General features: G+C 41.4%; 1 protein-coding gene across 1 annotated transcript in view; it reads right to left on the reverse strand.

Annotated features, from left to right (window-relative positions):
• The window catches only part of LOC134624651 (endophilin-A1-like), a 48,041-nt gene extending 33,229 nt beyond the window's left edge, over nucleotides 1-14,812 (reverse strand). Inside the window, exon 1 of the mRNA XM_063469675.1 lies at nucleotides 14,514-14,812. Coding sequence (XP_063325745.1) covers nucleotides 14,514-14,558 — 45 coding nt within the window. The 5' untranslated portion in view covers nucleotides 14,559-14,812. The remainder of the gene's footprint in view (nucleotides 1-14,513) is intronic.
• Nucleotides 14,813-27,050: the final 12,238 nt, after the last annotated feature.

The raw sequence follows: 27,050 nt of genomic DNA on the forward strand, positions 1-27,050 counted from the left end.
TATATACAAAATAAGAGGAAGAGACACATTAAAAGGACAAGTTACAAAGTGCCTAAATGTAGTGCAAAGGACTTGGTCCAAGTTAGAGATGGACCGATCCGATATTACGTATCGGTATCGGTCCGATACTGACGTAAATTACTGGATCAGATATCGGAGAGAAATAAAAAATGTAATCTGATCCATTAAATATCACGAAAGCACCTCACAAAACTTGCTACACGGCGTAACTCGGCTCATAACCTTAGCTCGTCGGAGCAGTGTGCGTCACGTGATAGAGCGGCTGTGTGTATCTGTAGCCTCGCTACCAATCCGGCATTTCATCTCCGAGGAAGTTATCCCAGAGAGAAGTAAAGCAAGTGTGTAAGTTCATCTCTGAATGTTTGTAAAGCATTCCCGCGTTAAGCTTAACAACCGATATATGGAGCGACTGCCTCTTCTCTCCCCCTCCCTCTCCTGCTGCTGCTTCAATCGTGAAACTGATCAATGATCAGCTGATCGGCTTTTCTGTCGCGAGTCCGTCTCTCTTCTTTGTTTTTGGCCCACTTTGCACCAGAAAGAGGAAACCAGCGGATAAACAACAGCAGCACGTTTAAGCTTGATAAGCTGTTGTTAGAATTTATTTAATATTACTTTCTACACCAGGATCCTTTTCTGCGTAGCTGACGGCTGGTAACTGTGCAGGGGCGGCTCTAGCAAAGTTTAACCAGGGGGGCCGATAGGGCATTAACAGGGATTACTCTTACTGCTTACTCTTTAAAATACCAGAATAGGGAGGATGGTGCAGGTTGAAGTTTATTAGATTGATCAGTTTTGCTGAACTATGAAATATTTTGGGTGCAGTGTATTTTTTGCATACAGGTATAACAGAATAGCTTTAGTGTTTTGTTTTTTTTAACTTGAGTATGAACTTATATGCAGCAAGATATTAAAAAAACAGTTTTATTGATTAAAAAAAAACACACTATATCGGATTCATATCGGTATCGGCAGATATCCAAATTTATGATATCGGTATCGGACATAAAAAAGTGGTATCGTGCCATCTCTAGTCCAAGTATTGAGTCTGTGTGGTAGTGGTCTGAGTGACTGTGGGTGGGCAGGAGTGGGGTGTGGGGGGGGATAGTGTTTGTTTACAGTCCGAATGGCCCAGAGGAAGAAGCTGTTTGTGAGTCTGGAGGTGTGGGACCTGACTGACCTGAGGCACTGTCCGGAGGGCAGCGTGTCAAATATGCAGTGGGCAGAGGGCAGGGGTCACCTGTGATGGTGCTGGTTTTCCTGAGACAGGAGGATCTGGTGATGGCCTCCAGGGTTGGCATAGGGCAGCCAGTGATTTTTTGGACATCTTGATGCATTCTCAATCATCCAGGAAAGTAAATCTCCAAAAGTTGATTCTGTTCATCTGGACGTAGCGTTTTGTGGGAGAAACGTTTCGTCACTCATCCAAGTGACTTCTTCAGTCTCAGCTGACTGCAGGTTTCCCCAATATTATAAACAGTACATTTGCATAATGACTGAAACCAGCCCACTGAAGGAACAATGGGCTGGGAGGTCAGTTCCTTAATCATAATTATGCAAATTCCCATGACCATTGATCAACAATCACTGACCAAAACCCACTGATCAAAGACCACTGATCAATGGCCATGAGTACCATTCACAGAGAGTTGGGGAATGGCTGCAATCACAGCATTGTAAGATGGCGAAAGATGTACCCTTAGGCCCCCTCCTCGATTCAGAGATGGTCTTTCCCTTTTCACGTAAATGGCCTCCTTGACTCCGCGCTCAAACCAGCGTTCTTCCCTGTCCAGGATGTGTACATCCTCATCATTGAAAGAGTGTCCACTGACCTGTAGGTGTAAATAGACTGCAGAGTCCTGGCCTGACGAGGTAGCTCTTCTGTGTTGTGCCATCCGCTTCGCTAGAGGTTGTTTGGTTTCCCCGATGTATAAATCCTGGCAATCCTCCTGGCACTTAACAGCGTACACTATGTTACTCTGTTTGTGTCGGGGGACCCGATCCTTGGGGTGGACCAGTTTTTGGCGCAGCGTATTTTGGGGTTTAAAAGCCACAGAGACACGGTGTTTCCCATGGTCATGAGAATTTGCATAATTATGATTAAGGAACTGACCTCACAGCCCATTGTTCCTTCAGTGGGCTGGTTTCAGTCATTATGCAAATGTACTGTTTATAAGATTGGGGAAACCTGCAGTCAGCTGAGACTGAAGAAGTCACTTGGATGAGTGACGAAACGTTTCTCCCACAAAACGCTACGTCCAGATGAACAGATTCAACTTTTGGAGATTTTTTGGACAGTGTTAATTACCCTCTGCACAGCCTTCCTGTTCTCAGCTGTGGTCCCTGCGTACCAAACACAAGGCAGTAGGAGAGCATGCTCTCCCCATTGTGGAGCGGTAGAAGGCCAGCAGCAGCTTCCAGTCCAGGTTATTCTTCCTCAGGACACGAAGGAAGCGCAGCTGCTCCTGGGCCATCTTTACCAGGACATTGGTGTTGTGGGTCCAGGTGAGATCAGTGAAGATGAGGCAGAGAATCTATTATGAAATACTAAATGGATTTAAAGGTAGTACTGAACTGAAGGTCAAACTGAAGGTCAAATTTCCATGTATGCGTAAGGACGACTGTATTCTGAATTACCTGTATGTATGAATACTCCTGCTAATAAGGATGTAATATGATAGTAGTTTATTATCAAGCCTATGCGGAACATGTTTCAACTGAAGAGCTCAAGGAAAGAAACAGTGGCTAAACCAAAGAAACATGGCAGAAAACAAAAAGGGGAGATGAAAAGATTACCTTTGAAGAAGCAGGTGGATTCATCGCTAATGAGTCTACTGCCACAAAGGAGTGAGGGAGCCTTTCATTACCTTTGATTACCTTCGTATTTTCATTTATATAAATTCCTGCCAAATTAAAGTCAACAAAGCCTATAACATTCTGTGGTCATGTTTCATATCGAATGTTTACCTGTTGTAATTTTCATTCCCTAATCATCAACTATCAATCCCCGTGTCCCTTCACATTAAAAGTCTTCCAGAAATGACATCTCGGCAAAATTAAAGGGAAATAAAGCTGTCGATTCACAGGTTGATCTACGTTACTACCATCACTTATGGTCATGAGCTCTGGCTAATCACTGAAAAAGTGAGAGTGCAGATGCAAGAGGAAGAAATGAGTTTCCTCTGAAGGGTGGCTGGGCTCTCCCTTTGATAAGATTGCAGTTTGGCTATCAGGAGGCCACTTTTTGCGAATCATTGTAACTAGCAAAAATAAACAAATGAAGTGCAAAATTTTTGCACAATTGGAGCTAATGCAATGAAATCTCAATCTTATGTGTACTGTAATGGGTAAATTTGAATAACAATTAAGTATGCTTGTATCTAAAACATGCAAAATTACAACTAAAATGGGAATTTGTGCATCATTGAGTGGCTTATAATGGCTATAACCATCAAAATCTGTAAAGTAGAAATAACTGGAGACACCTGGTAAATAAAACAACAAAATATTACTTTAAAATGCCACATTTCAGACAATTGGGAATACTAAATGAATAAAGGCAAATTCAGTGAAGAATAAGTTAAAAATCAGGGATGAAGATTTAAAACGTATGAAATTATTAAATGAAAGGCCTGTTTATGATCTACTTCCTCTTTGATCTTTTGTTTATTGTTCTTCCTCTTTTGTAGGGCTTTCTTTGACGTTTGTACAGCTGGATATCGATCTCTGTCCTCTCTCTCCCTCTCATGTTTTATTCACCCGTTTAGACCGAGGTGTCCCATTTCCTGCCCCTGCTTGGCGGCCATCTTGGTTGGTGGCACTGCAACTTGGCAGTTGGCTTCACACTGCCACTGCTTGCTTAGCTCAGCTCTGATTTTTCTTTTCCCATCTGTTAAAGCAAACACACACACACACACACACACACACACACACACACGCTGGGATGTGTCCCAGATTCACGTCTCAGCAGGCAAAAAGTTCAAATCAAGTTTTAATGTTCCCAATTCTCGCGTGTGATTGGCTCACACACCCCATGAGAAAGGAGTGGAAAACACGAAGGGTTTTTTTTATGCTCTCCATTTGAAAAACTTTCTGCTTGCAAGGTTTCTGTCACAGATAAGACGAGCCTGGTCAAATGAGCTGAGCAGATTGTTATTAAAGTTGTAAAAACTTTACTTACAGAGTCGCAACATATGACTCATCTGTTGAGCTCTGCCTAATTCACTTTGCTCTACAATCTCACCTCAATTATAGCTAAAAATTTATATGTTAACCTTTTAATCTAATTTTTGCCTGGAGCCTATCCCAGCCGTTGTAATCTGTTATATACAGATTTAGAATTACAAGCTAGCCTCACGTGCATGGACTGTGGTTGGAAGCTGGAGTATCAGACAAGAATCCATGCAGGCACAGGGAGAACCTAAAAACTCCATCCTGGATTTGAACCCTTGACCTACTTGTTGTGAGGCAACAAGATCCACAACACCAACGATGGAGTACCAAAACCTGCAGTTTCTTCTAACAGCTACTTGACAATGGCTCCAAAAGTGAGTCAATACCAGTTGACTCCTGTTAGAGCAGAAATAAATGTGTTTACAACCTCATACAGTTTTACTCTCTTAAGCTAGTTTTGCTCTCTGTCTGACATGGCCATACATAAACCATGGCTGTGAACTAGATCATGGTTAACCATAACAAATGAATGGAGGATGTTTATAATGCACACTTGGTTTTTTTCTAAGGAATTTCACCACTGTATCAACCCCTGCAGTTAATTATGCTAATCAGTTTCAGTGAGTTAAATTCTGGCATTTTATTATTAATTTTTTGTAGATATCTGTGTCTATGGCGAATAACTAATATTTCTGGGTGTGCCTCTAGTGGCCAGTGGATGAATTGCATATTTTGTCCTTTATTTTTCTTACACAACATTAACTTGACATTCCTGAAATGAGACAGAAGCTGAAAATAAACAAACACATAAGTCCTAATTTCATAATAATGTGCTACGTCTTTTAATTTTCTGAGTTCAGACTTTCCTCAGTGTGTTATTTCTCCTATTGAATTAGATTTTTCCAACCTGCTATTACTTAGTAAAGCAGCACACTGTATTGCCGCGCTGCTGCATGTAATCACGGGTTATTATCTCTCACCTCTGCAGCTCAGCATCTACCCTGTCGTTCAGACTCGGCTCTCTCTGCTTTGTGCTTGTGTGTTTGCACTCTGCCTGGTACAGCCATGAATAAACCATGGCCGTGAACGACATCACAGCAGTCAGAGTGTCGATGGTTAATCAGCACCAGAGAGATGACAAATCGGGTTTATATTTCAGTTAACACACAGAGAGAAACTCATAGATACAGGCAGACAGACAGTCCCTCTTTTCTGGTTTCCAGAGTTACGGGTCTCTGACGTCTCGTGCTGCCTGCTGCCCCCTCACTTTCCAATAACGCCTACTGGTGATTCACAGATCTATTTCAGGCCTCGCTACCTGCCTGCTAGCCGTCGACATCTCACCTCAAAGATCCGTCGCCACCTCAAATCAAATGGGAAATTCATATGTGACAAGTCAAAGGTGTTTTTAAAGAAACACCTGTAGAATCTGGATTTATAACTGAGATAATACCTCATTCATACACTTAGCTTGTGATCCACCATACACAGCAACACAACATGACAAGTTCATTCATGATTTTAGTTTATTTTGACTCAGCCTGCTTCTGAAAATAGTCACTGCGGCACCAAATGTCAATAAATCTGCCACTGAAATAATATCCTTTATTCCAGAAAGGATAAAGCTGAGTATTATCCTTTCTGGAATAAAGGATAATACTCATCTTTATTCCAGAAATAAAACTGTATATTTACAAGTCATTTTAAAAGATTTCCATGTTGAATAGAACAGAGAGTCCAATCTGAAATTACTGGGAACTAAACTCAACACATACTGATGCTTCTGCTTAGGGCTGGGCGATATGACTCAAAATTCATATCTCGATATTTTTTAGCTGGATGGCGATATACGATATATATCTCGATATTTTTTTTTAAAGCCATAAGGTAAGAACAAAAAGAGAGTTCTTAGTCAAAGCTGTGTCCCAGATGTCACACAGGCACTTTTATTAACATACAGCGTAGATGTACATGAAGAAATTCCTCAAAAATAAATTATCAGCATTTATTAAATAATAATGCTCCATAAATAAAAGAAAACAATGTTGTTTTTGTGCATAACAAAAAGTTCACAATTGTGCAGTCAAAATGTAAACTAAAAGACACTGAGCATAATAACAAAGACAGACAGATTTCACAGCTGCTCTATTCCCAAGTTCTACTGTGTTACTGACAGCCTTGAGTTTGAAATCCTCTTTGTAACCGTGTCTCTTAACAGGTGCCATTTATGGCCCTTATACACACACAATACGGTAATATTACGTTGAAGCACAGTACGTATCACTCCGTGAGGCTCCAGACTACGTTAGCCGTAATGCTCCGACAATCCATCAAGCGGTGCAGCTCCGTAGCTTACCAAAGTTGTACTAAAACATTTTTTGACAGATTGCTGAGCGCCGTGTACCCCTTAAAAACGGTTCGCGGTCAGTAAGCACAACTAGAATTCATACATAAGGCGCACTGTCGATTTTTGAGAAAATGAAAGGATTTTAGCTCGTTAGCGCGGTTAGCTCGCTAACACGTTGACGCCGTCCAGCCCCACGCACGGAGCGATCCACGGTAACTCGTTAACGGAGATTTGCCGTGTCCATCTTGTCGTTGCCTGCAGGTGAAGCTATGGGGGAGGGGGAGTTGTGTTCAGTGAAGGAGAGGCGAGGCCGAGTAACGCAGCGTAGAGACAAAAGTGAACGAAAGAGAGGCAAACTTGCGGCTCCACAGGTATAATTATAACGTAACATATACTATATCGATATAAACGATATTGTCACGTCTTATATCTCGTATGAAAATATATCGATATTTTTAAAAAACTCGATATATCGCCCAACCCTACTTCTGCTCCTTTTCTATGTAGCAACACCAGATTTATCTTTTAAGTTTCCCTTTAATCCTCTGCTTCCATTTTTAATTGTTTGCCTCCTTTAAAAGGTTTTAGGTTCATAGACTTGTTCTCCATCCAGAGTTTCATCAGCATTGTTCTTATTTAGCAGTTACTATCTCTGAGTTGTAACATCTGTGCACTACACTAATATTAAAGTACTAGCTTACACAGTCTCTTAATCTTGAATTTAGGTATTTTCCAGTCCCACTGCCACAGATGCCAGATGCCTTTCAACATTTATGAAAGAACAGGTTGTTCTTAAGCGCTCACCGAATTCAACTCTGGTACTGTAACAGGATGCCACAGTTGCAACAAGTCAGTCTGTGAAATTTCTTCCCTTAGATATAACACTCTCAACTCTAAATGGTGTTACAGTGGTCCCTCGCTATAATGCAGTTCACCTTTCGCGGCCTCGCTGTTTCGCATTTTTGGAAGTTTTTTGTGTGTATGTGGGTTTTGTTTTTTTTTATAGCCCATTGTGTTCTGCATCCTAATTGGTTGTAGACCATTGTCAATCAATCTCGTGCCGTGTCTCCTGTACAGGACAGAATGTGTTCAGCTTGTCAAATTTACATAAATCTTTGATCACTATCAGTGTGACTTTGAAGGGCTGTACTGTATGTTTGTAAGTTTTCTCAAAAAGACACAACAATGTCAATGAAACATTTTGCACCGTCAAAGGCAACCGCGGGTGCCTTTGGTTTCATTCTATCTCTGGACTTATTTTTCTACGAAGGTTTGAACTTTGAGAGTGTTTAAACAAGAGAGAAAAGTGTGAAAATGTTCGTGCCTGTCGGAGAAAAGTGTATAAAGTGTGTAGTGAGGGGTTTTACAGCTTTGAAACATCTATAATAATTGTAAAAAATAAAGTTGGCTACTTCGCGGATTTTACCTATCGCGGGTTATTTTTAGAACGTAACTCCAGTGATGAACGAGGAATCACTGAATTGCAAAATAGAAGTGTTTAGGAGCAACAGCAGCTCATTCACAAAGTGGCAGGTCATGTAAAGTTATAGAGCACAGTTGCTGAGTGCTGAGGAGCATTATGTATAAAAGTCAACAACACTCTGCTGAGTCAGTGACTCTGGACTTCCAAACTTTCTTTGGCATTAAAATCAGCACAGAAGCTGTGCTCTGGGAGCTTCACTGTGCTGGTTTCTATGGCTGGAAGCCTGACATCGCCACACACAATGCCAAGCCCTGGATGGAGTTGTGGAAAGCATGCCACCGCTGTTCTCTGCAGCAGTGGAAATGAGGAGTCATGTTTCTTTATCCATCAATCAGACAAGTCTGATGAGTCTGATGAATCTGTGTTTGGCGAATGCCAGGAAAACGTGCCTGAAGGTTCAGTTCCAGTCAAAGGAAATCTTAATTCTTTAGCGTACCAAGACAAGATGGCCAATTCTAAGCTTCCGACTTTGTGGGAACAGTTTGGGGAAAACCCCTTTTCTGTTTCAGAGTGACTGTGACCAAGTGACACAGCAAGGTCCATAAAAGCATGGTTGGATGAGTTTGACGTGGAAGAACTTAAATGGCCCTCACAGAGTCCTGACCTTAACCCTATTGAACACCTCGGGGGGGCTGTGGCTCAGGAGGTAGAGCAGCTCATTTACTAATTGGAAGGTTGATGGTTTGCTGGCTGCACCATTCTGCTGGCCAGAGCATCCTTGGGCAAGATACTGAACCCAGACTCACTTCTGCTGCGTTCATTGGACTGTGAATGTTAGATAGCAAGCACTTTGATGTAGAAAAAAGTGCTTGTTTGAATGTGTATGTGAATGGGAGAATAAAGTATGTTGAATGCTCAGGTAGAGTAGAAAGGAACTATACAAGAACCAGCCCTTTCAGTTTTGGATGAACTAGAAAGAACAATGAATGCTTTGGGAGATTGAGATCCAGGTGCTCGTACCCAACATCAGTGTCTGACCTTACAAACGCTCTTCTGGATAAGTGGGCACAGTCCAAAATATTGTGGAAAGCTTGATGGGATGTCATAAGAGCTACTGTAAGTGTAATGTGTAGAATAGTTTTGTCCATACAGTGTATTTATACCCTCACAGAGAGTCATGTATAAGAAGATCACTTTTTACTTTGCACACATCTTTACAGCCTTTGTAACTGCCTGCTTAGATATCTGAAAGGTGAAAAAACAGCCTTCGATAAATGAGTATGACACGAGTACCAATCCAGAACCAGCCGAGCCAGCCTTCGTCTCTTTTGGATAGACTGTGCCACATAAAAACAGAGCCTGACTGCCTTTGGTGCACCAGTTTCAGAGTTAACGCTGTCCTCTGGAGCTGTCTGAACCTGCAGGATGCCCTCCGTCTCTGTTGCTATACTTTTTATTTTTGCTTTTTGCTCTGCTCTGCTGCAGTGACCCAGTTTCTCCCTCAGGGATCAATAAACATCATCTTCTCTCTTTATCAGCACCCGCAAACGCGACGAATGTGTAGGAATTTGTCCCGATGACAGACGAGACGGAAAGCAAACATGGACAACATCGATCGGCTGTTTTTGTTCCTCTCTCTCTCGTCCTCCTATTTTATTCTTTACACTTTTTAATAACATCAGTGAAGCCCTCTGGGTCAGATTACTGCATGAAAATGTCATATTAATAACATTTTCATTGATTTCGACTCTCTTTAAGAACAGTGGGAGGCCCAGACAAGCACAGACACACATTAATTTACCAAAGAAGAGCAAAGATAAGAGTAATTTTTGTGTCACAACTTTATTTCCTCTTCTTTCCTCTCTGGTAATCGTCTGTGATGTCTCCAATTTATCTTATGAACCTTAACAGCGCGTGACTATCCAAGTGTTTATAGCACCACTACCAGCTACAGCAGTAAAAATGTCTTACAGTGACTCTCCGCAGACACTTAGCTGTTAATATTTCTTGCAAAATAATCAGAATAACAGCTGTTTTAATAAGTATAGGAGCAGCAGGGGTATCAGCTGCATTAGTAAGAGCGGTAAAAGCAGCAGTAAGAGAGGAAGTCATTTTAATTTATAGACAAGTGAGAAGTTGTTTGACCACTTTGAGTGGTCAATAAGACTAGAAATGCACTGTGCAACTGTGGTCTTTCCCCAAGCACATATAAAAAAATACTAATTGGTACTATGCATAGAAATTCTGCAACATTTTTCACAAAGTCCATTTTTGTAGTGTAAAACACTGTCAGTGGAGGTTAAAGACTGGCCTCTGAAAGGTACAAACCACAAGCATTCAATGAAAAGGGGAAGCGCTCCAGTGACAAGCACACGCTAAGCAATTTGTTGTTCAGCTTGTTTCCCGATGACACTTTGACACTTTGACTAGAGGAGCTGGGCTATTAAAACTCCGACCTTCCAGCTTCACCTTCTGAGCCTTAATCGACCCGTACAATTGAAGGTACAACTGGATACTCGGGTTTGTTGACCTGCTCCTGCCGTCATCCTGCTGCGAGATCGCCAATAATCAATAACCAACCACTGTCCCTGAGGAGGGCTGTGGAGGAGAGTTAAGTGTACTTGTTAATTAAACTGTAATTTAAAGTCAAACCAGATTAAAAAAAAAAACCACACTTCCTTCTGTTTTCTCTAACTCTGGATCAATGAAGACACTCTACACACATTCATTAATTTCAAAGAGCAAACAGTACGAGCCCAGGTCTGCAGGGATTGTTTAAATGGACAGGTGTTGACATGAATGGTATCAAGGCACATTGAATCTGGAATCTTGAACTAAAATAATTAATCTAACAATTCTGAGAACAGGAAATGAATGCAATCATAATAACAAGCTGAAAAAAAACCCCACAATTACTTGAGAGCTAATTGCAAATCAATCTGACCATCTTTGCTCCCCAAGATCTTTATCCCTCAACACAGCCTTATAATTTGCTTTACTTTCACAGGGTCAAACGCTTTATTGCAAGGATTCTACAATAATACCGAGAAAACAGAGAAAAACCGAAACAATCATATCGGCCCCTTTGACCAAATGCTGTGGTGACAGTAGGAAAGAAAAACTCCCTTTTAACAGGAAGAACCCTCCAGCTGAACCAGGTGCAGGGAGGAACAGCCGTGACTAGTTGGAGGTGAAGGGAAGAAGATTGGGCCCCAACCTTAAGCGTGGTGTAGTTGTCAGCAAGCTTGGCAAGCTTATGAGCAAGCCCCATCAATAAATGAACACTAATAATAACTACAGATTAATAAAATACTAGAACTGATGGTGTGAACTACACAGTGGAGGAGATTTGTTATGTAATTCCATTAAAATGGCACCAACAGCACAGATATAGTGGAGAGGTCCACTTCCGCGATTTAATTAGTTCAGGTGAGCTAGCTGTCAATTAAGAGCCCCGCCCTGTTCTTCAGTTTCCAAATGTAGGAGCTATGGAAGCACAGTTGTTATGAAAGTGAAACCATCCACAGGGGCTAACACTGTTTTTGTAACCAGGCTCTAAACATAGACACAGCCTCAAGTGGAGGCTTGTTGCTTGGGCTCTAGGGCTGCAGCTATCGTTTATTTTAGCAATCGAGTAATCTATTGATTATTCCATCAATTAATCAAGTAATCAGATAAAAAATATTTTTTGTCTTATTAATGAGCAATAGTAAATATTCAAGAGAGAAAAAAACTGGTCTTTCAAAATGAACTGCTTATTGGTTTCCATTTTAGAAATTGCAATTTTTAAATGTTTAACTGCAACCAACATCTGTCAAAAAACAAAATAACTAAACCCTTTCACTGTATTTACGCGCCATATTAAATTTTTATTTTTTTAAAGAAAACATTTTCTTAAATGGAAAAATATATAAAAAAATCTCATGTACAGTCAAAGGTCAAATCAAATATAATAAGATAAATAAACAATCTGAACTAGGGCATAAAAATGTACCTTTACTCTGTCTTTTTTTTAAGGTTTTCTGACATTAATTTAATTTTCTTTCAGTTTTATTTAGCGGCAAATCACAACAACAGTCACCTTAAGGCGACTTATATTGTAAGGTAGACCCTACAATAATACATACAGATAAAAACCCAACAATCATATGAGCCCCTATGAGCAAGCACTTTGGCAAAAGTGGGAAGGTAAAACTCCCTTTTAATGGGAGGCAACTTTTTTGTGCTGCTGAAAAATGGTGTAGATGTTAATAATTAATAATAATTCAGTGTCCAATGGACAGTGTCCAATTTGATATTGTTTCACTTTCAATCTGAAAAATGTTATGAAAGCCTTGCAATTAATATGCCCTTCTTAGACTCACTCCTGTTTGCTTCCATGTAAAACAGGCCAGCTGCTGTCAGCCTTCAGCAAGCTGTCTAATTAAACCAGTGTGACTAAGTTAAAAATTTGAAAGGTGAGTGCAGGAACAGCGTTAATGTTTTGGACGTTTTCTTTCACTCGGCCTGAAATTTGGGGCACTGTGGCCTTAATGTTATTCAACTTTTTAATCACACGCTACTCCTAAATACATATCTATTGCAGGTCTGTTTTTAGTCTCAAATGTAGGTGAAACACTCTTGTTTACATAGTTTATTACATCAGGGTGCAACAGAGCCATGCGTTAAACTAAGCACTGAAGCAAAGAATTTGGGTCGAGAATTTATTTAATCAAATTACTTGATGAATAATTGCAGCCCTAACAAACTTCAATATAAGGAACCCGAGTCCCCCCCTCCTCCTGTCCCTTACTATTTTTCGCACACATGACCATTCAGCTCAAAGTCCATCTGCAGCCTCACAGAGCTGCCAGCATGACTGACATCACTCCACAGCCGACATGATGAGCGAAGAACCCTGTGGGGAGGAGGCCGGGCGGACAGACGCCGGGTCATACAGATTCTGTCTGTCTGTCTGTTTGTGCTTCACTCTTTGAATTCATCTCACATTCAGATTCAACCAGCAGAAAACAGGCTGAAAGGTTAAAGCGGTTCCCCCAAAACCTCCAAACAAAAACATGTCAGCAACTGTTAAAAATAAATCCTCATTAATGCGACTGAAATCTGAGGCTGAGTTATGATTACGCTGTAATGATGGACAGATGATGGAGGACGGTAGGAGGTGGATGTGAAGGAAAGTGGAAAATGAAAAATGGAGGCATGATGATGGGAGAAAAGAAAAAAGATTAAAGAGAAGCAAGGATCGATGATGAAGAAATGGAGGAGCAGAGGATGAGTGTAGGAGGAAGAAAGAATAAAGGAAACATGGATTAAAATGATGATCAGAGGGTGGATGAGGGGATGTTAAAAGACAGAAAAACAGCACAAGGAGGGGGAGAAGTGAGAAGAGATGGAGGAACGTCTCAAAGAACAGGAGGATGATGAAGAGTGGAGGAAAAGATGAAGGGAGAAAAAGGGAAAATGATGGATGATAGAGGGAGGACTGAAGAAAGAGAAAAAACAGATTTAAAAGTAAAAAGAGAAAGAAGAAAAAGAAGCAGAGGGGATGTTCAGGTGTCTAAAACTAAAAGATGTTGGGTTGGTAATGGATGGATGAAAAGAAAAAGAAAGAAGCGTGTGGAGAAGGAGACAGGATGGGAAGACAGGAAAGATGGAGCGATAGAATGATTGGAGCAAGAAGAAAAAGATGGAGGGATAGGAAGGAAAAGGAAGGAAAACAGAGGGTGGATGGAGGGATGGATAAGAAATAAGCAGAGGATGGAAGGAAACAGAGGAAAGATCAGGAGAAGGAGGTGATGCAAGAGGCACAGAGAGAAAAGGAGGGATGGGGTAGAGATATGATGGTGTGAAAGATGGAAAAGATGATGGAAGAAGGACAAGAAGGAGAAAGATGAAGCAGCGTTATAGAGGAGGGATGGATAGCAATAACAGAAAGAGGCGAAGAAAGTGTGGAGGAAGAATGGAAGGATGAAGGAGAAGGAAGAGGATGATGATGATGAAGGAAGTTTGTATTTTAGAGGTAAATCGATTTTTAAAAAGGATGAAGGAAGATGAAGAGAATGGAGAGATGGTGGAAGAAGAAGATGGAGGGATGTGAAGGAGGAAGGAGGGAATTCCCTGTTGCGTGGATCAACAGCCAATCAGCTGCACACACACACTTTCAGCTCACACAGTGTTACATAACATTACATGCAAACCTCTCAGTGTGTGTGTTTGAGGGGGGTATACCCCGCTTTTAATTCACACAAAACATCGCGAGAAATCCAAATATTTTACACACAAATCTCGTTTTTATCTTAGGAAAATAATCAGTCAATTCTTTACACAAAAACAAATTTAAAAACATCTGAATGAGGTAAAATGTAGATTTTTAATACTAACTCGCAGCTTTTAACGGAATAAACGTGATTTCATTAAAGATTAAACGTGTTTTTGTTGATATGAGTGGATTTATGTGCAACCACAGGTCCACAGGTTTGTTTGTTTTTTCCCGCAGAGAAATGTACAGACACATGAAGGGAAACAGGAAGCGGGTCTCTCGCTTCTTCTTACCTGGGTGGCTTTATGGAACTGCTTCTTCAACCCCGCGACAGACATCACTTCAGCGGCGGAGGCAGCAACCACGGAGAAACGGTGTGTGAAATATTTATGTGCGAGTGTGAAAGCTGCACGGACAGCACGGAGCCTGGGACGGGAGCGAGATGGAGCCCGAGGAGACGGCGGTAAATCCTCCGGTTCGGTTTAAAGTCGGTACTGTCCGCTTATTGTGGAAGAAAATGTGGTGGAAACGCGAGCCGCTGATCGCCAAACCAAACCCAGCTGGATCTATTTTCAGTCAGAGAGAGAGAGAGAGAGGAGGAGAGGAGGAAGAGGAAGGGCAAAGATCCTCTAATGAGAAAATGGATCACACCACCCTCTTCATGCTGGCACTAAAAACTTATTTCATATTTATGACCTTATTCTTTTGCCCTTTTCGTATTTGTCCACCAGTGATGTGATGTGTGATGTGCTTATAAACCAGGATGTCCAGCTCTCAGTTTATGGCTCATGGGAAACTTTCTCCATTCAATCACATGCTTGATGAGACCAAAACTAAAAGCTGGACTTCAATGGGAAAACAAGCTTGTTTAGTCTCAACATAAAGTTCAGCCAGAGCCCAGCATACAGCTCATGTGTTTGATTTGGCAGATGTGCACAGATGTGTCAGTGTGACATCATAAAGAGGTTTAGCAGTGAAGCACACTAACAGAAGCTGGAGTTTTACGTTCATTAAATCCCCGCAGCTTCACAGGACCCAGAGGTGCCTCTCCAAAGTGAGACATTTACATAAGTTCACACTGTGGCACAGCAGCTGCAGCTACAGTTACTACTGCATTATTCAGAGAGGATCACTGTAAGTCAGTATATCTGTTTCTCTACACCTAAGACAGGTGAGCTGTCACTCACAGTCACAGTTTCACTAAGAAATAATTTCTTACACATCGACTGACTCGATGTATTTTTATTTTACTTTTGGTAACAGTTTTTTTTTTTTTTTTTTACCATTCACAGTAGTGGTTATTATTAATATTGTGTGGACCTTAAATATTGTGACCTCTCTTGTCACTTAAATTTTGTGGTATTTATGTGAAACCTTCAACTTCTAGAGCTTTTTCTGGGCACACCAAACTAGGAGGAGACCCTCCAAGATATGGGGATGCTTCTCAATATCTCCCAAAACATCAGGAATAATTAAAATCATCAGAATCAGAATATTTTATTAATCCCTAAGGAAATTATTTCCCTATCTATCTATCTATCTATCTATCTATCTATCTATCTATCTATCTATCTATCTATCTATCTATCTATCTATCTATCTATCTATCTATCTATCTATCTATCTATCTAATTCAGCAACTAATAAACATTTTTTATGAGCCCCACTGGCAGCAGATTTTAAGAAGATCTGAGGCGTTTTACTCTGTTTTGTTTTGTTTTTTCTCCTCTCCTCTAGATTATTTAAAGGGCCTGTTCACCCAAATGTTTACACTGTCTGACAGCCCTGTCAATTTCTTATAAATGAACCTGACTTGGCTGTGGGCATGGTGAGTAATTAATGCAGCCTCTCCACTTTATTTGAGCATTAGCACTGATGATTTAAGGTCCAGTGTGTCCTCTACCAAAGGAGGTAATAAAGGGAGCTTGTTTCCTGAGTATTTAGAGAATATACTGCCACAGAGGTGCTTTGGGGACAGTTTAATGGGTTAGGAACCTTTCTGAGAAGAAATGACTGTTTGTCTGCAGCCAGAAACAAAGAAACACAGAACACATAGGGAAGACGTAAAGACCTAGCAATACAAGAAAGAAGAAATACCATCAAACAGTGACCAAAACTCAAATATCAGACAGGAAACAAAACCACAGCAGTAATATTTGCTCTGAAGTTTTAGTTATTTCTCCTGACAAACAACACTAATATCTGAGCAACAAAACAAAACAAAAAAACCACACCATGGAGACTTACTGAACTCAGGGGAAAACAAAAAAGAAGCAGAAGAACTCAGAAAATGTTGCTGTGATCAAAAAGAGCTTTTGCAGATGTTATATGAAGTTTCTGGAATCCCTGCACAAGTTAATCTCGCGTTCATAGTTTTGGTTTCTATCCTCGGAGCCTCCATCTTTCATAAGCAAACGATCTTCGGCAGGGAGGGGAGCCTCACGTTATTTCTGTGACGTCAGCACGTTTGCCTTCGCCACCTACGAGCGATCCCCGCGACGCCCCCCTGAGCACGAGACACCCGCGCGGGCTCGTGCTGCTTGTTGGAGACGAATAATAATGATGTCACGATGCTCGCGCGACCTCAGCGCGCTGGCAGGATACGACACTACATCTGGATGAGAATAGAGAAGAAGAGGAGGAGGAGGAGAGTTTGGGGTGTTTGCGTTTCAGCACCAAGGACAGCTCTTTAGGGGGTCCAATGGTGCGTTCAAACACTACCGGGAAATATCAGATATCATCAAAACAGGAGGGATAAACGATTTGAAAGCTGAAAGTTTGTGTTAAATGAGCTGTTAGCAGATAAACGAAGATTAAGGGCAGCAATATGAAAACTTAAAGTTTTCATAAAAACTGTGATGTCTCACAGATATTTTCTTTTTAAATTCAGTAGCGACAGTGCACATTAGAATAGAATAGAATGTCTTTATTGTCACTATGCAGATATACGATGAGGTACAGAGCATAAAAAGCATCTCTTACTGTTGAAATCTCAATTCTTTGATCTTTGGGCTGAAGGAAGAACAACACTCGGTGTATAAATGCTCAGTCAACAATCCCTTTATTCCATACAATTCTTATTATTCCATACAAACACTTTTGATCCTTAACCATCCGGATGGGGAGATGTGGATGAAGACGGTCACAGCAGATCTCGACGTTTCTGACCATTTCTCACATTCTTATAGCTTCAGCCCCCCTCCAAAGTCATAAAACCTAAACATCCACATTCTTTCGCTCTCTCAGTGAGCCTAAGTTATGACCTTGGCTTCCTGTGCAGTATGTTCTGTTCTTTTCTAATCAGACAAATAAGGCCATGATTCTCTGAAAACAGTATTTCTTATAACGCAGCAGTATCATGCATCATAAAACAATACCATTCATTCACAATACATCAGCAGTCTAATGTAATACAAATCAGTTTAATAAATGTAATAGTTATCACCTTCTTCTAAGTCAGGAGAATAATGCAAACTAAAACTACATAATGATTTCACAGTCCTTAATCAGGGGTATAACGTGGCATAAGATGATATAATAATCTCACATTACTCAGTGCAAACATGTTGGAGAAGAAGGGGTGCGCACCTCTATGTGTGTGTGTGTGTGTGTGTGTGTGTGTGTGTGTGTGTGTGTGTGTGTGTGTACAAATATACAAATCTGGAAAAAAAAAGAGGAAATAAATATGTGATGAATAAATAATGTTGTGTATTTACAGTTTGGGTTATTGCACAGTGGTGGTGTTTTATAGAGGGAAGTCCTTGGAATGGGGGGGTAGAACTGTGTTATTGGTGCATGTGTGAGTTCAGGGTGGTTATGGCTTTTGGGAAGAAACTGTTCTTGAGTTTGTCGGTCTTTGTGCTGATGCACCTGTAGCACTTCCCTGAGGGAAGCAGGTTGAACAACGCAGCATTAACACAGCCATGTAAACATGTAAGATGTAACTATTCCAAAATTTCGCACACATACAGCTAATTTAAAGCCACAGTCCGCCAGACCGTTACATTAAACCATAAAATATCTAAAAGACTTTCAGATATAAAAGAGAAAAATAAAAAATATAATACATCAGACTAAAATGATCACAGTGTTGGTTTGTTTGAGGTGTGCTTTCAAAGTTCCAGTATTTACCTGCCTGTGGTGACAGCACAGTTCATCTAAATGAGACACTCATGGTGCCCTCTAGTGGTGGCCGTGGCATATACATCACAGACAGCCCATCAGTTAATAATTTCATTTAAAGCTCAAAAGATTCAGTTTTTCCAAAATGTAACACTGATGTCTAAGTTCTTCTTGAAAAGCGATTCTCTTCAAGAAAGTGTTGTTCCACCAGCCACGGTAACTACAAAAAAACAACAGGTTCACTTACAATTATATAAAACAAATGTTACATTAGTGGATACCATTTTAACACCTTTTAATGTGCAGTGTGAAACTAACTGAACAGGATCACATTAAAGTGAATCCCCTCGACTGACCTTTCTTTAATTATCTCAAATTTAAACCCCAGTTTAAACCTATATAAAAAGCGGTGAGAGAATCTGAGCATTTGTTTATATGCGAGAATAAAATGTGTGTAATTAAAATGTCCTATACTAAATATATATCTACATACACTCACCAGCCACTTTATTCCTTAAAGTTTTTTGTCCGCACAGCACCAACAACCATGCCATGTTCAGAGTCACTTACATCACCTTTTGTCTCCATTCTGATGCTCAGTTTGAACTTCAGCAGGTTACCTTGATCAATCTTTACATACCCAAATGCACCGAGTTGCTGTCATGTGATTGTCTGAATAAATATTTGCTCTAATGAGCAGTTAAGCAGGTGTACCCAATGAAGTGGCCACTTCCTGTATAAGTGTTTTCCTTTAATCATAGTTTTTTTCCCCTCTGCTTTTCACTGTGCACACTGAATTTACAGCTATAAAACAATTTCATCTTCAAACCTTCACTTCTGTGGGACATAAAATACCTTAAACAAATAAGACTCTAAAAACAGCGCTTTGCTGCTTTACAGTTTTTCTCAGTTGCTTTGGTGCATTTCCCACAACAGAATTAAACTTTGCACAATAGTTAGTTCAACCTCCACAACATGTAGTCGTTTTGGCACAACCTTGTGGCGGTTTCATGTTCATTTCGTCCAAAGGCAAATGCCTTTGGACATGAAGCAGCTGAGTAAGTACAAATATCTAAAGAATGGTCACTTTTGACTTGCTATTCATCACTATCTCCTTGCTTTTATCATGAATGTCACAATTATTTATACTTGTACCGGCTGAATAGTCATTGTCCATACAACTACTTCCGGCGCCGCTCCGAGCTGGCAGCCAGTATCAGCAGCTCCGACCTGACCGAGTCCCTTTTTCTCTTTAATATATGTTTCTCTGTTGTTTTTGTGTTTTTTGTTTTTTTTTTTCTATTGTGGAGTGCTGTCCCCCACAGTGGAGCTCAGAATTCTATGGACAATGGTGTTCTTTATCACATTTTTTACGGCGTCTTTGTCCGGAGAGCGCGTGGAGGTCCGACCTCCCATTGTTTACAGCAGGGATCAGCTGTTAGCCCTCGGAGCCTCCGCTGCCATGCCTACCGCCGAGCAAGCTAACATCCCCCGCGAAGTGAGGAGGAAGAGACGCGGTACTCGGGCCGGGATCGGGCGTCGCAGTAAAGTTAGGAGGTACCGGCCAGCGATTCCATCTATTATTATGGGGAATGTGAGATCTCTCCCCAATAAAGTAGATGAACTGGCAGCCCTTACCCGACATCAGAGGAGCTACAGGTAGTGCAGCCTGATGTGCTTCACAGAGTCGTGGCTAACTGCGCTAACTCCGGACTCACACGTAAACATGGATGGTTTTCATCTGATCCGGGCCGACAGAACAACGGAGAGTGGTAAGAAGAGAGGAGGGGGTCTGGCTGTGTTTGTGAACGATAGATGGTGTAACTCTGGGCATTTATCTAACAAAGCGACGCTATGCTGTAAGGACATTGAGCTGCTAGCGGTTAGCATGAGACTGTACTATCTACCGCGAGAGTTTACACACGTGATTATGATAGCTGTGTATGTCCCGCCCTCTGCTAGCGCTGCAGCAGCCTGTGAGGTCCTGCACACTGTAACCAGCAGACTCCAAACGCAGCACCCTCAGGCCCTTTTCCTGATCTCTGGGGACTTTAATCACATCTCCCTGTCCTCCACTCTCCCCACCTTCACCCAGTATGTTACCTGCCACACCAGAGACAATAAAACATTGGACTTATTGTATGCCAACACCAAGGAGGCATACAGCTCATCACCTCTCCCTCCCCTGGGGGGCTCAGATCACAATCTGGTTCATCTCCAGCCTGTGTATAAACCTCTAGTACACAGAGAACCAGTAGTGAAACGCACAGTAAGGAAATGGTCGGCAGAGACTGAAGAGGCCCTGAGGGACTGTTTCCGTTCTACTGTGTGGGACAACCTCTGCAGCCCCCTGGAGGATGACCTCAACAGCATCACAGACTGCATTACGGATTACATGAACTTCTGTGTGGTCAACACCGTACCCATCAAAAAGGTACGGTGTTTTTCTAACAACAAGCCATGGATAAATCCTGAAATTAAGGCTCTCCTCAAGGAGAAGAAGAGAGTCTTTAGAGCTGGAGACAAACAGGAGCTGAGAGTTGTTCAGAAGAAGCTGAAATGGAAGATAAGGCAAGGAAAGGAAAACTACAGGAGGAAGATGGAAGAGCAGCTGCAACAGGACAACATCAGAGGGGTTTGGAACAGCCTGAAGACAATCTCGGGACAAAAACCAACCCCCCAGGCTGCAGGAGACTTGGGGTGGGTGAATGACCTAAATAAATATTTTAATAGGTTTGATCAACCACCCACCCCTCCCACAGCATCGTCCCCCCTGCTGCAATCTCCTTCATCTTCAGGGACTGCCTGTCCTTCATCTCAGGACTTCACACCTCTCAGCTTCACACCTCCCAGCTCCCAGTCATTACACCCACCCCCGGCTTCTGTGGACTCCAACATACACACCCCTCCCCCAAAACCCCCTCTCTCCATCTCAGCACTTCAAGTGAGGAACGAGCTTCGCAAGATCAAGTTGCGTAAGGCTGCAGGTCCAGATGGCGTCAGCTCCAGACTCCTGAGGTGCTGCGCAGATGAACTGTGTGGCATCCTAGGTTATCTGTTCAACCTGAGCCTGTCACTGGGGAAAGTACCACAGCTGTGGAAGACCTCCTGTGTGGTACCGGTACCAAAGACCTCCCATCCCAAGGACCTCAGCCGCTACAGGCCGGTAGCCCTGACTTTGCATCTGATGAAGACCCTCGAGAGGTTGGTTCTAAACCATCTGCGCCCCCTGATGAGGTCTTCATTGGATCCGCTGCAGTTTGCTTACCAGCCTGGCATTGGGGTGGAGGACGCCATCATCTACCTCCTGCACCGAGCTCTGACTCACCTGGAGAAGCCTGGAAGCACTGTGAGGATCATGTTCTTTGATTTCTCCAGTGCTTTCAACACCATCCAGCCACGACTTCTGAGGGACAAGCTGGAGCTATCAGGAGTGGACCACCACATGTCCCAGTGGATACTGGACTACCTCACAGAACGTCCACAGTATGTGAGGTCACAGGGCTGTGTCTCTGACACGCTGGTCTGCAGTACGGGGGCCCCACAGGGAACTGTGCTGGCACCGTTCCTCTTCACCCTCTACACTGCAGACTTCTCCATCAACTCCCAACGCTGCCACCTACAGAAGTTCTCTGATGACTCTGCCATAGTCGGCCTCATCACAGGTGAGGACGACTCAGAGTACAGACAGTGGACTCTGGACTTTGTGGACTGGTGTCAGCAGAACCACCTGCTGATCAACGCCGGAAAAACCAAGGAGTTGGTGGTGGACTTCCGGAGACGCAGACCCACCACACTGACACCGGTGAACATCCAGGGAGTGGACATTGAGATAGTGGACTCTTATAGGTACCTGAGTGTTCACCTGAATAATAAACTGGACTGGAGCCACAACACTGATGCTCTTTACAGGAAGGGTCAGAGCAGACTCTACCTGCTGAGGCGGCTGAGGTCATTTGAAGTACAGGGAGCACTTTTAAAGACCTTCTATGACTCTGTGGTGGCATCTGTCATTTTTTACAGTGTGGTATGTTGGAGCAGCGGTTTATTGGCAGCTGAGAGGAAGAGGTTGGATAAACTCATCAGGAAGGCCAGCTCTGTTCTGGGATGCACCCTGGACCCAGTGCAGGTGGTGGGAGACAGAAGGACTCTGGCCAAAATAACATCTCTGATGGACAGAGTCTCCCACCCCATGCATGTAAATGTTGCTGAACTGCAGAGCTCCTTCAGTGACAGACTGCTGCATCCTAGATGCATGAAGGAGCGTTTCCGCCGGTCCTTCCTCCCTGCAGCTGTCAGACTGTACAATCAGAACTGCTCCCAACAAACACAGATGTCTACATCAGCGCTGTAACAACTTCTACTGTTATAACTTGCACATTACTTTTCTCAGCTTATATATACACTAACTTATTGGAAGTTACATGTCTACTTTTTAATGCACAGGTACAATAAACAATCTGCACTTTTCTAATTATTCTAAATATTCTTAACTATTTAAACATCTTTCAGTATCCTGCTCCGTTTGCACACTATGTGTACGCTAATTTAAACAACTGTACAGTACTCTGCTCTGGTAGCTATTGTCCATGATGTAAATATGTAAAAATTGTGCTTCTGTTCTGTGTCCTGCTCTGTTTGTATATGTGTGTTTTTGCTGCTGATACAACCAAATTTCCCCTTGTGGGACAATTAAAGGATTATTCTATTCTATTCTATTCTATTCTATTCTATTCTATTCTAATAGTCTTCATTTCATTGCTTGTGTCAGTGCACTCAAAATTGTTGAACATCTTGTCAAACAATTTGTACACCCATTTTGAAAACCCTATTTTTAAGGAGTTTCCATGAAAATCTCCATAAATTACTTTTCTCAGGTGAACCTTATCTCACACTAATGAAAATTGGTGTGTGTTACTCTTACTTGCAACCAATGAAAAGCCTCTTCTACCCAGTCACAGGTGAATCGCGTTACAGTATCCCCTACCCTACAAGTGTATATATATAATGTAAACCAACAGACAGGATTGGCATGAGGTGCATACTGAATCTACAAAACTGCAGAACATGGAACGTCAGCCTTGTGGAAGAGGGGTGAGGATCGGTGGAGGACGAGGACAAAACCGGGTAAGAAGAGGCTGTAATATTTAAAGAAATTAGGTCACTGCTGAACTGTATATAACCATCATCCTTAACATTACATTAATTATCATTTCATCAAAGTGTTTATTGAAGCTGCTGGCATTATGTTATAAGTTATATTATAGGGGTTATCATAATCAAATATTAACATGTTTATTACAGGTGCAGTTATAACTACTTTAAAATGATTGAGTTAATATATATATATCATAACTCAGAGCTGAGTATATGGTTACAGTAAAATAGTAGCTTGAATGTATTCAGCTTCTTGTGGTATTTGAGTTTGCTTAGTTACAGGTGACGAAAGGATGTTCAGTCCATGGGGACCTCAAAGGCCTTAGATCATCACCATATTTGGATGGATGGGGAACTTCTGTGTCTGCAGTTATCTCTTAAAATACATGAATGTTTTGTACATGCAAATTATGTGCTTGTAAACGCAAGAAGGGGCGTGACAATACCCTGATGTTATAAAAGCAATCTAGAGTGTATTTTGGGTAGAGATGTACAACTGATGTTTTGCAGTTTACACCTCTCCACGCTGCGTGCATTCATTAAAATCAATTGTTTGACCGACCTCTTCTGGACTATCATTGTTTTACTCTTGTCCTCAATTTCGAACCCGTAACATTTGGTGCATTGGCCGAGGGTTGAGAGAGGGAGAAAGGTGGAGATTGAGACCGAGAGGGTCCGAGGTGCTCAAACAGGCAGACACAAGTCAGTGGTCGAAGTGAGTGGACATAAGCCGGCTTATCTAAAGGTAAGGCACTACCTGTTGAATTATTTCCAAACTGTGCCAGATTGACGATTACAAAATTGAAAGTCTACTCACTGACATTACTGGTAAAGGTCTGTTTTGATTTTGGTGAAAATCTCATGAGAATTGAAGTTGAAGTAATGATAATGTAAGGTTAAGTGACAGTACTGATTAAAGGAAATGCAGTTGGACTGCTAAGGAAAGACAAGTTAAAGTAGTTGGACTACTGAATTTAGGATATAGGTCATTTGAAATCTGTATATGGTCATACAGTTATAATTGAATATAAAGCTGGGCTTGGACATCAATAAAGTCGGTCTGGTGGTTTCATAGGATGTCTTTAAAAACATAATTAAATTTATGTAGAACGGAACTGTGGGATGTTCTAAGAAGCGCATTTCTCGGAGGTGACGCTCCAAATTTCCTGGGGACGCTTGGGATTTTCCTTTGGAAGGGATAGTCCGATTGGCGATCGTGGAGAACTTGGGAACCTCCAAAATAGCTAGTGGTTGGACCACTTTACCGTTTGGAACGGTACTTGCGCTTTTTTGGGTAGCAAAGGTTGGACCTTGGGCGTTGGACGCTTTTAAATTGACTTAGGAACTTTAGCAATTAGACCAGACACAGGTTGGACCTGATACTGGGTTATTGACAATAAAAAACTTGGAGTTTGTCCCTTGGAGGGTTAACTTAAAATTTTGTCTAAATTCTGTAGGTTATGCACTTTAAGGCCTTGTAAATATTATTTCTTTTATCAGACGTCTCTGTGTTATAATTTCTACTTATAATTTCTATGTTTGTATATACACTCTGTCTGCCACGGGCACTGCAGCAGGCTGGTTATTTTGAGATTGTGTGTCTGTGTCTATGTAAATGAGATGCCTGTGACTTATTTACAGTGACATTTCCTGTTTACTAATGAGTGGCTAATGACTGACTGCAGAGCCTGGGTTAAGGACGACTTATATTGGTGTTTTAAGGGAAGAATTGCTTTTATTTCTACTTTGTTGGCATTACGGTTGTTAAATACGAGGACTACTTTATGATACATGTAGAATTGGAGTATGGGTTTTGCTTTACACGTGCTTGAACGACGTAATACTTGTTGGAAGTAATAGGACTTGTGTTTTATTGACTCTTTGTACTGACACCGTGTTTTTTGACTAACATTTTATAACAGTTTGTGTAAATACACATGTTGGATTAAGGGTATTGTGTAGTTGAATATACATGGACAGGAGATGTTTATGATGTAACCTGTCGATGTCACGCTGTGGTTTCAGATACTCATTACGGCTTTTTAGTAACTTCAGTAATAAGGCGATCAGAAGAAGCATTATTAGATTTTGCATGTAGTAGTATTGTTATATTTCGGGCCCTGGAATTATACTGTAGGCAGGATAGAAATCTAAATCCCACTGACGCTGATTGAAAACACATAAGTATATGCACTTAGTACACCCACTCAAGAAATGATTGTGTGACTGATGCTACAAAACTGACCTAAAGAATGGTGATGTGTGTGGAGAAGTGTTAGTTGTCCTGATGTGTGAAAGAGCGCTATTAAAATGTGTGTGAGTGAAATGAAGGCATATTGCTTTTAAATAAAGATTTAGTAGAATTACTGATTATTTGTAGACTGTGAAATCAAAAAGAAGTCTCTGCAGAAGCTGTAGAAACAGGAAATACTGTGCTGCTGTGTGTGTGAGAGGAAGGTGTGTGAGTGATTGATGATGTGAGGGGAGCACCCAGAGAAATAGACAGACCTTAAATTCTAAGAAGATTAAGCGAATGCATGTTTTAAGAAAAGTAATAAAGTAATAAAATTATATTAACTACAGGTTTTAGAAAAGAGACAGACCGAGAGAAATAAATGCATGAACTAACAATTACATTAATGAAGTGAAATCGCACGTAAACACACTATTACAGGTGAAATTATTGTTGGAAAGTTTAATACACACATGAAATAAAGAAAGCAGTTTACACTCCTTTAATTTCCAGAACCAGTGTGTCCCCCAGACCTGATAACACCCTTGCCCAGTTGGCCCCCGTATCAGGCGAGCATGGAAGGCTGGACAGCCCATGACGGGTAAGATCCCACCTCGAAACCCTGGGACAACCTAAGGCAAGGCGCAGTCACGATTGCTTGTACCTAAGTCCCGGAGTGACCTTGGAGTCACTGGAGGAGACGGGACTTCAATGGGTAAAGCTGCTGGGTACAGGCGAAGGGGAAATGCCACTAACAATGACCAGTGATGAGCCAGAGAGAGAAAACACACCCTGTCAAAAGGAGTCTGAAACACTGCAAAAGAAACATTTACGAGATCACAAAGATCACGAATAAACATTTATAAAAATCACACATACAAACAGAAAATGCACTAACCCTACAGAGATAAGCTCATGAAGAGTAATGCATAGATAGTGATTAAAACCTGCCTAAGAACACAAACATATGTAATTAAATGAGCTTGCTAATTTCATGAGTGTTAAACTAGTGTGAATGTTGAAGAAAATACACTTAAAACACACTTGGATAAAATAGAGTTGTGGAATAACTGAAACGAAGCTGTATGAGAAGGGAGTGAGTTATGGAAAAAACAAAAACAAAAGAGAAGTGATTAAAGTAGTTTAAAGAGGGCGACTTAGGAGCGTTGTTGCACTGATTGATAAAAACAAGTGATTAGTATAGAAAGAAAATGAAAATAATTGAATAATGTGATAAGGTTTAAACATGTATTTATCTTGTGACTGAGTATGAAAATTAGTTGGAGAGCTAATGTGAGTGATGACAGAGGAGCTTGCT

This window comes from Pelmatolapia mariae, linkage group LG3_W, assembly GCF_036321145.2.
Source record: "Pelmatolapia mariae isolate MD_Pm_ZW linkage group LG3_W, Pm_UMD_F_2, whole genome shotgun sequence".
NCBI classification, from domain to species: Eukaryota; Metazoa; Chordata; class Actinopteri; order Cichliformes; family Cichlidae; genus Pelmatolapia; species Pelmatolapia mariae.